This window comes from Hyaena hyaena, unplaced genomic scaffold (genome assembly GCF_003009895.1).
Source record: "Hyaena hyaena isolate Hyena2069 unplaced genomic scaffold, ASM300989v1 scaffold_313, whole genome shotgun sequence".
NCBI classification, from domain to species: Eukaryota; Metazoa; Chordata; class Mammalia; order Carnivora; family Hyaenidae; genus Hyaena; species Hyaena hyaena.
The window spans coordinates 731,816-747,739 of record NW_024080945.1 but is presented as its reverse complement, the minus strand read 5'-3'; the positions used below and the strand labels follow the sequence as shown (position 1 = coordinate 747,739).

General features: G+C 47.2%; 2 protein-coding genes across 3 annotated transcripts in view; one reads left to right on the top strand and one right to left on the bottom strand.

The window, feature by feature from the left end:
- The window catches only part of KDM1B (lysine demethylase 1B), a 55,356-nt gene extending 43,661 nt beyond the window's left edge, over window positions 1–11,695 (top strand). Inside the window, exons 17-21 of the mRNA XM_039248587.1 lie at window positions 1,915–2,031; window positions 2,752–2,877; window positions 4,138–4,260; window positions 6,323–6,475; window positions 9,902–11,695. Coding sequence (XP_039104518.1) covers window positions 1,915–2,031; window positions 2,752–2,877; window positions 4,138–4,260; window positions 6,323–6,475; window positions 9,902–9,985 — 603 coding nt within the window. The 3' untranslated portion in view covers window positions 9,986–11,695. The remainder of the gene's footprint in view (window positions 1–1,914; window positions 2,032–2,751; window positions 2,878–4,137; window positions 4,261–6,322; window positions 6,476–9,901) is intronic.
- Window positions 11,696–12,265: 570 nt separating this feature from the next.
- The window catches only part of DEK (DEK proto-oncogene), a 30,739-nt gene continuing 27,080 nt past the window's right edge, over window positions 12,266–15,924 (bottom strand). For both annotated transcript variants that reach the window (XM_039248584.1, XM_039248583.1), the window contains 2 exons: window positions 14,156–14,224; window positions 12,266–13,735 (listed from right to left, as the gene is read on the bottom strand). In XM_039248584.1, the coding sequence (XP_039104515.1) occupies window positions 13,724–13,735; window positions 14,156–14,224 (81 nt within the window). In that variant the 3' untranslated portion in view covers window positions 12,266–13,723. The remainder of the gene's footprint in view (window positions 13,736–14,155; window positions 14,225–15,924) is intronic.

Sequence of the window (15,924 nt, the reverse complement as noted above, 5' to 3'; positions counted from 1 at the left end):
CCTTGTGATAGAGGAAATGTTTTATACTTTATAAAAAGTTCCATGTGGCAGAAAATAGCGACAAAGTAACAGGAAGAATTCTGGCCTTTCTTTGATCCTAAAGTTGGGGTTCAAGCCACATACGCCAAGTATGTGCTGAGGGCCATGGCAGACGTGGTGCTTGGCAGTCAGTTCTACCGCCCCCGCCCCCGGGTGTCCTGTGCTGTCCTACAGCGTAGACAGAAGTGGACACATACACACGAATCCACACACTTCCCAGACTCCCTTGCAGCTGCAGTTCTAAATGTGAAATGGTCCAGCCACTGCGGTGTGCTGACATGAGATTTGGAAGGTGCGGCGTGGCTTTTCCTTCCTTCTGACCAACGTTGTGGTCAGGGTGTTGGGTTTTTCCGCAGTGGGGCCAGTAGAGGATCCAGGGTCTGTTCATGAAGTACAGGGAGTCGTGAGGCAAGGTGTGAGGAGCCTGTTTTACAGCTTGCTCTACAAGCATTGTGGTTCAGGAGCTGGTGGTACCAGTAACGGCTCCTCGGTGTGACTGTGTGGTCACATGGTGCCAGGGCCGGAAATTTCCTGACTGGATGGAGACACCGCAGCTCTCTTTAGCTGGATTTTGTGATGGGACTCAGTCATTCTTTCATTCTTTTTTTTTTTTTTTTTTACAACTAGTTTATTGTCAAATTAGTTTCCACATAACACTCAGTGCTCATCCCCACAAGTGCCCGCCTCCATGCCCATCCCCCCCCCACATCCATCAGTCCTCAGTTTTTGTCAGCATTCAAGAGTCTCTCATGGTTTGCCTCTCTCCCTTTCCCCCACCATTTCCTCCCTTCTTCTCCCCCTTGGTCCTCTGTTAAGTTCCTCCTAATCCTCCTATACGTGCAAACATATGATGCGACTCAGTCATTCTTGAAGGCTCTGTTAGCATCTGTACCTTCAGCTCTCCTAAAAGATTTTGTAAGCCGTTGGGAGACCCTGCAATAAATTTTTTCCTCTGTAATAGTCCATAATGGTTTTTTTTAATGTTTTTTAATTTATTTATTTATTTTGAGGGAGAGGGAGTGTGAGTGGGGGAGGGTCAGAGAGAGGGAGAGAGAGAATCAGAAGCAGGTCCCAGACTGTCAGCATGGAGCCTGACATGGGGCTTGATCTCGTGAACCGTAAGATCATGATCTGAACCAAAAATCAAGAGTGGGACGCTTAACTGACCGAGCCACCCAAGCGCCCCAGTAATCCATAATGTTTCTGATGTGCTTTACCATTTATGAAGCATATTGACATATATTGTATGAGTTTTCGGCATTACTCCAATTCTTTGAGATTCATTGGGCAGGTATTGGCCGCGTGTTAGAAAGTGTCAGGGACGCTTGGGTGGCTCACTGGGTTAAGCAGCTGACTGAGGCTCAGGCCATGATCTTCCGATCTGTGAGTTCAGGCCCCACGTCAGGCTCTGTGCTGACAGTCTGGAGCCTGCTTAGGATTCTGTATCTCCCTCTCTCTCTGTTCCTCCCCTGCTTGCTCTTGCTCTCTCAAAAATAAATAAAGATTTAAAAAATTAAAAAAAAAAGTGTCAGTCATGATACACAAATGTAGTTCTTCTGATTCCATATTTAGGGCTGTTTCCTCTTATAATAGGCCTTTTCAGTTGGCATCTACTGACTCTTGTCACCCAGGGTTGCAGTAAACCATTAACGCCTTTCTGCAGGTTCCTCCGCGTGAATGCCACGTCTCAGCCGGGCGCCCCTGTGCGCGGAACCACCGCGGGGGGCGGCTCTTGCTCTTCCCACTAGAAAAGGGGATGTTGACAGTCTCGTGATTGGTGACAGAGAGGAATGTCCTTTGGGTTTTGAGACTTTCCTGGTCCTAACCCACTGGGTAGTTGTGCTTTTGAGAGTGAACTGTTGGTTTTCCCCGCAGGTACTGGTCACTGTCCCCCTGGCCTTACTGCAGAAAGGTGCCATTCACTTCAACCCGCCGCTGTCGGACAAGAAGATGAAGGCCATCAACAGCTTAGGCGCGGGCATCATCGAAAAGGTGACTGAATTACTCCAGCCTCGACACCCAGGAGATGACTTTGGGGTGACAGGGGTCCCTTACCTTCTGGTCCTGGGGGAAGAGTGGATCATTTTTTCATCCAAATAAAATTCGAAGATTTTGTTTTCATGTTGAGTAACTGTTGGTGAAGAATACAAAGGCCATTGCCGAAACAGGAGGAGCAGAGCTGGCCGAGGTCAGCATTGTGCCTGATGTCAGGAAAGTGGACGTTGTTATTCAAAATTTGAACTTGGCATATAAATATATGAAGTGATTTTTTTTTTTTTTTGGCTGATTTCCAAGTCTCCCCTCCATTAATTGGTCCCAGTGAGGAGAATGTTTCACTTCCTCTGCCTTTAAATAACATCTTCTCTTAAGCAGAACGTGCCAGTGCTGGGAGCCCTAGGGGGAGGGGAGACTTCATCTTCGGGACGTCAGCTTCAGGACCAGGTCTCAGGGCTGCCTTGGCATCCTTGGATTGGCCCCGTGGTGGCCAGTGCGTCCCACCGTTACCGGTGGGGGGACAGGACTGAAAGGCCCCGAAAGCCAGATGCTCCTGACAGAACAGAGGAGACAGGAAGGAGCATGGAAAGGGAGCATTTTAGATTTCTTTTGTTGTGTATCGCAGTAGCTACGAGCTGTGCGTTGTTTCTTAGAGATTACTGTGCTTCTGATTCCAGAAACTCTTAGCCGTCTTTTCTCTTCTTGCTCACTTTCCAGATCGCCCTGGAGTTTCCATATAGATTTTGGGACAGTAAAGTTCAAGGGGCTGACTTTTTTGGCCACGTCCCGCCTAGTGCCAGCAGGCGGGGGCTTTTTGCCGTGTTCTACGACATGGATCCCCAGGTAAAATCGTTGGTGGCATGTGGTTTTAGAATTTGGATTGGTAATGACGCCCGTGTCAGGCGCAGGAACTGATGGACTCGGTGGATGCTGTAGATGCGCACTTACGTGCCGGCCGGGTACTTGGACCTGGACCTTTTCCTTCAGGGAAGCCCCAGCACCTGCCACAGTCTCTGCAAGTACTAGTGTTGCTCCCTGGGAAGCGATTTGTTTTTTGGAAACAGATATTTTGGGCTGCTGGGGAGTCCCCTTAGGGGCAGGCCTGAGCACTACTCTCCGGTCCGTGAGCTCAGGCGGAGGACATGGGATTGGTTGGCCAGAGGGGAGGGGAGGGGGGCTCCCTGTCGGCACATGTGATTGGTGGGGCAGCAGGGGGAGGGAGGGGCATCCCTGGGACTCGGTAATGCTCACGTCATGCACAGGTGTCACCTTCGGTGTTCTGTTGTTCCCCTTTCTTCTTCCTTCCGAGAAACTTTAATTTTTTTGTAATGTTTGAGAGAGAGAGAGACAGACGGCAGGGCAGGGCCAGTGAGAGACAGAGAAAGAATCCCAAGCAGGCTCCACGCTGTCAGCTCAGAGCCCGATATGGAGCTTATTAGTCTCATGAACCATGAGATCATGACCTGCGCCGAAATCAGGAGTCGGATACTTAACCGACTGAGCCCCCCAGCTGCCCCTTAAATTTTTTTAATGTTTATTTTTGAGAGAGACAGAGAGAACAAGTGGGGGAGGGGCAGAGAGAGGTGGGACAGAGGATCTGAAGCAGGCTCCATGTTGTCAGCACAGAGCCCAGTGTGGGGCCTGAACTCACGAACTGCGATTATGACCTGAGTCAAAGTCAGAGGCTTAACAGACTGAGCCAGCCGGCACCCCATCCCAAGAAACTTTATGTTAAAAGGTTGCACTTGGGCAAAATTTCTTTACCCTTTGAGAAAGATTGTTTTCCCCTTATTTTATCTGCCCATCTGCCTTCTCCACCTTCTTCTGTTTCTTCTAGAACAAGTTCTCATAAGGGGAAAAGCCAGGAGAACCCTGAATTTGATATTTACCCTTCTTCCGAAGTTGTTCAGCCGCGAACAACAAAACGTAGAGATGAATAACGAGCTTTGTGAGGGAAGCGGACTGGGGGTTGCAGTGGAGATAAGGGGTGGGGGAGGTCAGGAGGTGCGTGAGGCCGAGGGCTTTCCCTGGTTGGAGCCACGCATTTAGGGACGTCTGGACCGAAGCCGGAAGTGTGAACCGCTGTCCCCTCCGCGTCTGCAGAAGCAGCAGAGCGTGCTGATGTCGGTGGTGGCCGGGGAGGCCGTGGCGTCCATCCAGAGCCTGGACGACAAGCAGGTGCTCCAGCAGTGCCTGGCCGCCCTCCGAGAGCTGTTCAAGGAGCAGGTGAGAGCCGCCTGCGGGGCGGGGCGGAGGTGGAGGGCACGTGGGTCCCTGTCCCAGTGTCTGGCTGGCCTGCCCGGCTGCCGGCACAAATGACCCCCGTCTGGGTGGTTTACAGCAGTGCAGGTTATGTTCTCGAAGTTCTGGGGCTGGAAAGTCCAGGATCAGGGTGTAGGCAGGCTTGGTCTCTTCCGAGGCCTCTCTCCGCCTGCAGGTGACGTGTGTCCCCCCCAGCCGCCCCCCCCGCCTGTGGCCTCACATGGTCTTCATGTTGTGCTCGCCTGTGTCCTAAGCGCCTCTTCTTAGAAGGACACCGGTCAGACTGGATTAAAGCCCACCCTTGGGACCCCACTGGACCTGAATTACCTCGTGAAAGGCCCTTTCTCAAAGAGGGTCACAGTATGAGGTTCTGGGGGGTTAGGGTTCTGACATCCAAATTTTAGGGAGACACAAATGAGTCTATAGCAATATTCCATACCGCCTTTCACACCAGGGTCTTCCTCCCCACTCACATCATGCACACACCCCTTCCCTTCCCCTTCCCTTTCTCTTCCTTCCTCCCCTCGCTTCTCCCCTCCCATCTCCTCTTCCCCTCCCCCTTCCTTCCTCTCTTTCCCCTCCCTTCCCTCTTCCCCTCCCTTCCCTCTTCCCCTCCCTTCCCTCTTCCCCTCCCTTCCCTCTTCCCCTCCCTTCCCTCTTCCCCTCCCTTCCCTCTTCCTCTCCCTTCCCTCTTCCCCTAGCGTCCCTCTCCCCTTCCCCTTTCTATCTTCCTTCCTTTCTCCCTCCCTCTTTCTCTCCCTTCCTTCCTCTCTCCCCCTCCCCCCTCCTCCCCTCCCCTCCTCCCTTCATGCTCCTCTGCGAAGGGCGGCAGTGTGGTGGGGAAGGGCATAGACCAGGCTCCTGGAGCCTCTATGTCGTACTTGCAGGGGCGACGCCCATCCCCTCTGTACCGCTATTTCAGTATGCGTGCCGCTGCAGCGAGCACCACCCTCTCTTTCGTGAGGGTGTCACGGGCTCAGCATTTTCCCCACGCCGTGTATTAACCCAGACCTTAGCAAGCTTTGAGGACAGCTTTCCTTTCAAAGGGTTATTGTCCAGAATATTCTCATACCCTTCAGATGTAGCTAGTCTCTTTTCTGTCTTTTCCCAGAGGAGCTCAAGGTACCTACTTTATATTTGCCAGTTGAGGACATCTTACAATCTCTGCAGATTGGGAAACCGTGTATTTTTTTCTTTATCAAATAAAGGAGTGGAAGTAGAAAGAAATGAAATGACTGAGAAGAGAAGGCACCCGGGGTGTTATTTTACGTGATGTGTTTACATCTCATAGTAGTCCCTAGCTTGTGAGGTTTTTTTCCAAAAATTCATTTTCACATTAGTTATTGGGACTTTAGCAAATAGGTCCCATAGAACTATTTTTATTTATTTAAGTGTTTATTTTTAAGAGAGAAGGAGCAAGCACGAGCAGGAAGGGGCAGAGAGTTGGGGTGGGGGGGACACAGGATCCAAAGCAGGCTCTGCACTGACAGCAGAGAACCTGTCATGAGGCTCGAACTCACAAACTGTGAGACCATAACCTGAGCCAAAGTCAGACATTTAACCACTGAGCCCCCCAGGAGTGCCCCCCCTCCAGCCCCCCGTAGAACTATTTTCCATGGTGGTGCTTGTCAGGGGCACAAAATTACTTAAAACTTAGTGAACGTGAAACTTGGCCCCGTCTGGCCCGCCCATTGGAGTTGCCTGCTGAGAATCGCAAGTTAAGGTCCCCTGGGCACATGCCAGGTGTCTGAAAGGGAATGCCCAGCGCGTTAGCTGCTGGCGACCGCCCGTAAAGTCTCCGCGGGAGGAAGGGTGAAGGGTGGAAGTGAGCCGTTGGGGAGGCTGCGGGATTGGGCCAGAGATGGAGGAAGCCACACAAATCGGGGCCTGGGGGGAGCTGCAGGGGCAGAGTCAAGGAGGATTAGCTCGTTTCCAGAGGAGGGGGAGCGTCGATTTGTGCTGGGGCCGTGGCATGTCCAGGCGCCCCTCTTTGACCCCGGCTTCTGGTTCCTTCCGCCCCATGCAGGAGGTCCCCGAGCCCACGAAGTATTTCGTCACTCGGTGGAGCACGGACCCCTGGATCCAGATGGCCTATAGCTTCGTGAAGACGGGCGGGAGCGGCGAAGCCTACGACATCCTTGCCGAGGAAGTACAGGGGACGGTCTTCTTTGCCGGCGAGGTGCGTGCCGTCGTCCTGGACCCGCTCACTGTCTTGGTGACTTTCTTTTAACTCAAGTGATGTACGTCCAGAAATTACAGGCAGAGTCAGATACGGTCAATGGTGTTAGGACCCAGAACAGCAGACAGATGCCCCCTCGGCGTCCTCCTCCGGCCCTGGGGTGGCCATGTCTAACCCTTTCTCTTGTTTCTTCAGGAATTTACTTCATGGTTTCAAATATTTGTATCGTTGACTTGATTTAACAAAGTAGACATTGGGCGCCTGGGTGGGACAGTCGGTTAACTTGGCTTCAGCTCAGGTCATGGTCTCACAGTTTGTGGGTTTGAGCCCTGCATCAGGCTCTGTGCTGTGGGTGCTGGGACTGCCTAGGATTCTCTCTCTGCCCTTCCCTCCCTCCCTCCCTCTCTCTCTCTCAAAATAAATTAAAAAAAATTTTTTTAATAATAGAAAAAAGAAAGTAGACATTGCTGACTACTTATCGGGTTAAAGATTTAGCCTGTTTAGTGTGGTTACTTCACACTTGAAATGGGCTCCGGGCCCCTGTGATGTGGCTTCCTGCCGAGTCACCAAGCTCTTCATTGACTCCTTTCTCACATAGCTTTCTGTTTTCTTGACAGGCTCACTGGCCCCTTTTTTCATTAGCTTAATTCTCTCTGTGCCTCTCGGGCCCCTCCACCCTTCGGGCTTCCCTCAGTCACAGCAGAGTCCCTGTGAGCTGGTGTGTTAGCTCCGCTTTTGAAACCCTCTTCCTGGGGTCCCCTGGCCTGGGCTCTGGTCTACACTGGCTGATCTCTGGGCCTCCTCTTTACCACTTTCCAGGTTTTTATTTTTAAAATTATTTTTTAAATGTTTATTTTGAGAGAGAGAGTGTGTGTGAGAGGGAGAGAGAGAGGGTGAAAGAGAATCCCAAGTGGGCTCTGCATGCTTAACGTAGAGCCTGACTCGGGGCTTGAACTCACAAACCTGTGAGATCATGACCTGAGCTGAAATCAAGAGTCAGATGCTCAACCGAGCCGCCCAGGCACCCCACAGTGGTTCCCATTTCTGCACAGTCTTACCACCAATGTGCTGTTTTCTGGGTTTCGCTAATAGCCGCCCTAGAGGTGGGAAGTGGCCTGGCTCCTTTCTTGGTTTACTTCTGTTGAGAAATGTTTTGCTGTTTTGATTACTTCATGTTTTTCTGCGCCAGTTTTTTGCTTGCTTATAATCTATGAGCTCGTACCCTTCCGTCCTTGATTTCTTACTTCTGATCGTTTTCTCCTCACATTTTTTATTTCTCTTATTTCTAGATCCTCTGTTACATATGTTGGAACTCCTGAATTGATTTTCTGATCACCTTTGCTATTACCCATATCTGTCTTCTCATCCTGTTTTTGTGGTGGGGAGATCTGTCTTCCTTGAATTGACTTTTGAAATTTAGGCTCTTTTATGAGCAGTTTCTCATCATCAGATGATTCCTTTGGTAGCACTCTCTTCTTGCTTAACAGCTCCTCAGAGTTCCTAGTTTGCTACCTCCCACTTAGCCAAATATCCCATCGTTGACTGTCTGCTCAGATTGGAATGAGGGCATTTTTACAAAAACAGCCTATTGAGAGCGCCCATGAGCTTGCCAAGGGGTGGTTGGATCCCCAACATCTATCTGTAGCTCTTTGGGAACATTCTGGAGCCTTGCTCTTAGTTTTCAAGACCTGACTGAATCCCCATTTTCCTTAGTGCCTCACCCCCACCTCCGCCTCTGACCCCCGGGGAATTTGGGTGTGGGGGAGGGGAAGTTGGCGAGGAACCAGATTGCTCTTCCCATTCCGTTTTCACTGGTGCCCAGCCCCTGCATCTGTCCTTCTGGACACTTCCAGTGGCTGAGATGTTTAAAAGGTTCTTTTGGGATGAATTGGCTTGCTTTGGGTCACCTCCCCCCACTTACCTGCTCCAGACTTAGCCCTGTTAAGAAGACCGTCGGTGTTCTTCCATCTGCTCTCATCCTCTGTGGGCTACAGTTTGGGACCACCCAGGTCTTCTAGCACCATCCAAAATAGAGTTATCTTTCCTCTTCCTGATTTGTGGGAGATTACAAAAGAATGTCATTTAAAAACTGACTGTGTGGTTTGTCCTTGGCCTGCAAAGCTTTGTGGGAACATGGCGTGACTGCATGCCAGACAGCAACTGTCCACTGCTCCCAGAGAGGCTCTGTTAGGCTTGTGTAATACAGTTGTTACTTCACATTGAAAATATTAAAACTTTTATTTAAAAATTTTTTAATGTTTCGTTTTGAGAGACAGTGTGAGCTGAGGAGGGGCAGAGAGCAAGGGAATCTCATATAATCTCATAATCTGAAGCAGGCTCCAGGCTCTGAGCTGTCAGCACAAAGCCCAGTGCAGGGCTCGAACCCATGAATTGTGAGATCATGACCTCAGCTGAAGTCCAGCACTTGACTGAGCCACCCAGGTGCCCCTGAAACATTTTTTAAAGCCTTTCTCTGAGGTTTCTGCCTTTCTGTATCCCTTGCTAGTAATTGAATTTTTCCTAGTGTTATTTATTTTTTAGTTTATTTATTTTGAGAGAAAGAGAGCAGGGGGAGGGAGACAGAATCCCAAGCAGGCTTCGCACCGTCAGCGCAGGGCCCACCTCAGGGCCTGAAAAACTGAGATCGTGACCAAGAGTCAGACGCTTAACAGACTGGAACCACTCCAGCGCCCCAGTAACTGTTCTTCCCTCCTGCTCATTCCCCCCGTTACTGAAGTGTTTGGCACTGGCTGCTGTTCCTTCCATCCAGCCATCAATCTGGGTGACGTGGGACGCACTTTAGTTCACACGGAACTTCCTCCACTCTGTACCCTTGTCCATCTTCTGAGATCGGCTCTCCTCACGTCAGTGACAGTCTCCCTTCGCTACACCCCAGACCTTGTTGCCTTCCCCACCAGCGCCCAAGCCACAGATCAGTCTGCTGCTTGTCCCAGTTTGCGGATTCTGTTCCCACTCCAGCCTCTGGGACAGCCCTCCCCTTCCGTCCCCTCCCTGCTGACACACTCACTGTCTCGGTGGCAGCGCTCTAGCAAAACTCCAGCCACGGATGGGTCGGTTTGCTTTCTGTGCCTCACTCGTCACGGATTCCAATGGCGAGACTGCTTCCGGGGGAGGGGGGGGGGAGGTGGCACAGGGATTGTGTCTTCATTACTCTTCATTCCAGGAGGTGGTGTGTATGTGGGCAATATGCTAAGGGGTGCCGCCCAGTCCTCCACGGGAGGGGTGAAGCAGGGTGGCAGGGGGGGGGGGGGGGGGGGGGGGGGTCGAGTGTTGACATGAGCACTGAGGAGGGCCCGCTGTCGGTCTGTATTCGAGAATCAGAGTGTCTGCACACTTGTATTCTGTCTCGCTTATCGTCTGAGTTCCTTACATGTGATCTCAAGTTACTCAATTTTTTTCTTACAGGCAACAAACAGGCATTTCCCACAAACTGTTACAGGGGCATACTTGAGTGGTGTTCGAGAAGCAAGCAAGATTGCAGCATTTTGAATAGAAATTTGTCTGGACCCAGCTTTCTTCTGTGCCCCGAATGGTAGTTTGGAACACATGTTAAACCTCACTTTCATAAAGTCAGGACACAACAGCCTCCCCTGAGAGCATTAGCCCCCAGAACCCTTCTGCGAGCACTTCCAGGCCATTTTCCACAGGTATGACGACGGCTAATTCTTCTGTGTTTCAGAACAAGGCAGAAAATAACCGTAAATTAAGATACGATTTCTTCCACGGTTGGAGATTCCCTTTAAATTTTGACATTTTGTTTGGCTCATCAGTTTTCAAACATTGAGAAACCAACCAGCAATCATTAAAAAATCAGATAAACCATGTATTTTTCTCCTGTCACAGTTCATCATTTATCTTTGCCAATGAGCCTTAAGATTTTTATATAGCTCCAAAATTGAGCTTTTACTTAAAATTCAGATAGAAACCTTTCCCTTTCAGATACAGCACAAACTCTTCAGTTAAAAGTAAATGAAGCTTCTAGACTATTTTGTACGTATTTCTTTCCATTGGGTATTCAAAAGAAATTAAAATTCAGGTATCCTTTGTGACAACACATTTCAGATTTGTGCACTCATTGGCAAACAGCAGACTTTTCAGTTCCCTCAACAGCATAGGCGCCCTGTGGTTTAGCCTGGGCTAGAGATCGTATAGTCTTCATACCTGTGACCATCTGGAACGTGGCTGCTGTTCTTAGAGCCAAGTTTGGTCAGATGGCATACTCTGAATCGCCTTAATTTTGGCAACCACCTGCAAAACGATCCTGTCTGAATACTTCAATAAAAAACTCCCTCTACTGCCTCTTTTTAAATTAACTGATTCAGTCACTAGGAATATTTTTTACAGCATTATGTTTTCAGTATTCCATAGGCAGGTCCACTGGAAAACTGCAGAAAATGTGAGACTTCTGGTAAATATTACATATTTAAAGCCATATCTTAAAAGCCGGAGAACATGGCACATACTTACTTTTTCCTGGTTTCCCCTCTTGACAAAAGAATTCAGTTAGCCTGCTTTCAGAGACTTCGGGATGCTTGTCTTGCCAAGAAGTTAGAAAAGCAGATGGTAACTTAAATGCTTTTGTTTTAAAAAGTCTGAATGGTTCTTTCAATTATATTGGTGTTAAAAAAAAAAAGGGACTCAAAAGTACTTTAAAGACCGTTTTCAAAATTATAGGTATTTTTAAAACTTAAAGTCAGCTCGTAAGTAGAGTTTTATGCAAACTTTAGACCTCCCTCATCAAACACAAGAAAGCAAACAGCAGTGAATTGGTTTCAAAGTTGGGTTAACACAGGAAATTGTTGATAGACTATTTGAGACTCACTGGTACTGACTGGGAGGTATTCTGCTTTAAAAATGTGTCCACCTGTTTAAGACTAGCATGTGTTTAGTGATAAATGCAAAATATTTTAAGTTTGAAATGGTTCAGCTACTTAGTCTCTGGGCACTAAAACTTGTACTGTGCTACAAGCAAACGAAGGAGAATCCCAGTTAGCTCAAGTGCAGTAAATGTGTATTTAAGTTTCCCGTCCCAAGTGACATCATTTGACATTTTGTTAAGGAGCCACGGTACTTTTTTCTTTGAATGTTTTTCACGGTTTGAAGATTTTGTAATGAGCAGTGACTACACGATGTTTTAACTGAAGATTGTGAACAGCTGGTTGTGTAAAACTGTAATAAAACCTAGACTTGTTTTTCAAATACACTGTGCCCTGTAGTGCTGAACACGGTGTACTGTAACTGGGTACCCCTTCCCCACAACCTTTCACACACACCACCTGTCTGCTTGCTCCCAAGCCTTCTTTAGACTTTAGCTCATAGGTCTTACTGCTCCCCGCCTTTCCAGTAAATGCTCGTAAGATAGATAGTTGTTGACCGTGATCACCTTAGTTTTGTGAGAACACTTTCAAGTTTTCCTTTGGGATTTCTTCATAGTATAGGTTCAGCATAAAAGTGGTCAGGGGTAACTGACCACGACTCCAAATTAAATGGGTAAATGGGGCTGAATCCATCCATCCAGGAGCGCCAGGGCGGCTCAGTTGCTTGCGTCTGACTCAAGTTCTGGCTCAGGTCATGTTCTCACGGTTCCTGAGTTTGAGCCCTGCGTCAGGCTCTGTGCTGACCGTGTGGAGCCACGTTGGGATTCTCTCTTCCTCCCCCTCCACTGTGTGCTTTCTCTCAAAATAACTCAACAAAAATCCCTGTTCTGAAATCCTCAGTAGGGAGGAAATGCTACAGAAACCATAAGACATTAAGTAAGAGACAAGAGCATGGATTTATGGTTTTTATTAACAAGGTTTATAAGAACAAATTAAATATTTAAAATCAATGGCCAATTCTTAGGTCTCCTTTAGTTGTTTATTCATTTGTATTTATCGAGAAACAAGTCAAACCTGTGAAAATACAGCCAACATTTATCATTTTTATGTATTTCATGTTCTCTGGGTGGATGTTCATTTTAAACACTCAACTGGTTTATCAAAGGCCTAAGTCTCTCATAAGCAGTAAAGTATTTAGTAAACTGAATAAGACAATGTAAAAGATGAAACAGTCTAATTCACGAGCAGTCTGTGTGTTGATCACCTAGAATCCTGATTGGCCAAAATTTAAAACCCAAAAGCCCTGATTCCACAAATACATTAAACTTGTTTAATGTTAAAAATAAGTCTTTTATCACTTTTGAGAAATACTTTGTCAGAGATTCCCACTATTGCCTACACATTACCTTCTAGCATTGTACTCGGTGCATTTATCATAATTATAAAGGTGGCCAGGTTTCCTGTAAATATCAGCATTTTACATGGGCAAAAGCAGTTAATAAAAATCAGTTCATGTATTATAAGCCAAATGTGCTTGTACTTAATCCCACCCTCACCCCAATTTTGAAGTTCTGATGTGTTGGTTTGGTGTATCCTTAATATAAAATGTATCTACAGACACTTGCAGAGTTTACACTCAGACTACAAACTGATGACACTTCCGAGGCAGACAGAGAACGACCCGTTCCTTCAGTGTTTCCTCCACTGAGTTCGCTGCTCTGTCATATACCATCCGGCCCAACACTGACGGTTCAGTTTATAACTGCAAAGACACCTACCTATAGGAGTTTAAAAATTGATCTGCACAAAAGAAATAAAAAAACTTTATATACAACAAATTTGTTTTTAAAAATACAAAAATAACATCTGTCACTTTTGTCATGCTGACAATCTGACATATATACATCTGCAGCAGACACTTCCAATTTAATCATCTGGATAGCTGAAGCCTGTGCATTTTTAATATGATGAACACACTGCCACTGTCAGGTGTGTATTCAAAACATTTCATCTAAATACTGCCGTGGTCTCTGCATGTATAAATGTCAGGAATCGTTTCTTCTACTTGGTTAAAAGTATGTTGGAAACAAGCGAATACTAAGCGCACTAAAAACTACAACGGTTCAAGACTCTACGATCTCATATAAAGAAATCCAAAATGTACAAAATACAGCTATAAAAGCAAGTAACAGTTACTGCCATGCAAAATTTTAAACTAAAAACTGCATAGAAATGCAATTTAAAACCACAAACTCAAATTTACTTAACACTCCAGATAAAAAGATCAGCGATAGGTTCTACCAACACAACGCCCGCGAGGGTTAGAAAAGGAAGTACATTCTCTTTGCTGGTATTAACGGTATAAATCAGATCCTGACGTCTATGGGACAAGTCCTCTGTCTCCTCTGCCTCAAGAAATCAGCTGCAACGAGAGAGAAGCATCATTTTCCTCTATCCAAAATACAGTATTAGGAACACAAAAATCAATGCCCCCCGCTGCTTCCAACTTCTGTTTTACTACTGTCGCCTTGGGAAATCTGTGGGGTTGATCTTCTGCCTTTGGTGGACAGGAATTCTGCTCAAGTAGTTGTGTGAGCACCTGTGCTGCGCCTGGCTGCCCGTATACGCCGTGAGCCAGAGGTCAAGTTTTGTCACTATTATTCAGACTTTACTTTTAAACTCTAGAATGGGAATGAAAAATATCTTGCCCATCTATTTTGAGAAAATTTGAGGATCAAGTGTGATCTAGTGACATGAGTATTTTGAAAAATACACAGTATTTCATATAAATTCGTCTTCTACATACAAAATGATCAAAATCAGAAAAGGTGGATGTATTTACCTCTTTAACAGTTGTTTTTATGAAATCTTTTCTCTCAGTTAGGTCATAAGCAGGATAATTTTCATATACCTAGAGAGAAAAATGAAGAGATTTAAAAATCCAGTAATACGGTTTATATTTGGATACAGAAAACTGTAGGCCGTGTACAAATAGCTGCATGTACATTCTAAGTTCTGGCTCACCATATACAACTACTGCAAATGAGCAGAAACTAAACCAGGACACAGACTTGCTCAGCGTCCTCTGTGCTACTGGGAGTGTCCGCTGACTTCACACACACAGGCGACGAAAAGCCCCGCACACAGACGGTAGGTAAGCGGACTGGGCCCCTCACATCATCCAACACTGGCGGTCTGATGAACTTCAGCCTCCAGTGCGCCGCTCCACCCCGTCCCCCAAGTTCAGTCCCGGGGATCCAGGTCGCAGGGGTCCTCTACTGCTACAACTTCACTCTCTAAACGTCCCTCTCTTTGGTCAACGGCCACCGGCCTGCCCTCACGAGCACTCCCGGGCCCGACTCCACACAGGCCTGCCTGCTTCGCTCCTGGGGACGAGTTCAGGTAAGCAAGCGTTTTCAGTTAAGGGCCAGGCAGTAAGTGGTTTCAGCTTTTCCAGGAACAGTTTCTGTGACAACTACTCAACTGGGCGACTGTAGCGTGAAAGCTGCCACAGACAACACCTGAATGGATGTGGCCGCTGTCACGTTAAACTGTTTACAAAAACAGATGGTGAGAGGGATCTGGCCCACAGGCTAGTCTGCCACGTCCTGCAAACATAGTTGATCATTTACATCGCTCCCGCCATTCACCCCTTACTCTTTCTCTGCAAAACCATGCCCCTAAACTGGTCTAACTACCACTTTTTCTGTGGCTGACCCAGAGGAAGCACTGCTGTGGGAAAACAGAACTTCTAAAAGACTGGCCCCACGCCAGTTCATGGTGTCCAATGTCCAAACCTCCCCGGGAACCCGACTTCTCTCAGCAGGTCCTCCTGTCATGTCAATGGCATTTTCATCCCTTCCTCCCTCTTGCTCTTGGCCAAGAAGCCACTATCATGAATTCCTTCAACGCTGACCTATGTCTTTCCCTCCAGTCTATCTGTATCGGATCCATCAATATCCCCCTTTTCGTTCACCGCTGCAGGGACCTTTTCTGGTCATCTCCTTCCCCAGCACTAGTCCCTCAGCCTAACGTAAGCATGTGCTTTCTCTCCCTCACCTCCTTAAGAAGTATTTTATCAACTTGTGACTTCACCCCCCAGTTAACTACGATTTCCCTTCTACAGCAAGATGTTTAAAACGGCAGCTTTATTCACTTTCCTCACTACTCATTAAATCTCATCCAACGGTACTTAATCCTCACATTTACCATCCTTGAAACAGCTCTTACTATGTGAACAATTATCTTCTAATTGCAGCGTCCCAAAGAACCCCTCAAGTCTTTCTCACCGGACCTCTCCCTGTTGTTAATCCCCTTAAAAAATTACATTAAGGGTATTCACGAAAATCAAATGCACAGGATTCATCTCCCTTTACTCTTTCCTCAACTTTCCTCTCAGAGGAAACTAGTTACCAGTTTGCTGTGTATTCTTCCAGACCTTTATAAGCGAGTTTCTACACAAACTCATAAATATATATATCAATGGCGATACAGTTTTTTTGTATTTACACAGATGGGATAATATTCTAGATGTTTTAAAAAGTTTACCATACCTGGAAGGTTTTTCCATGTTCTTTTGAACTGCTACATAGCATTCCAAAAATAAATTTA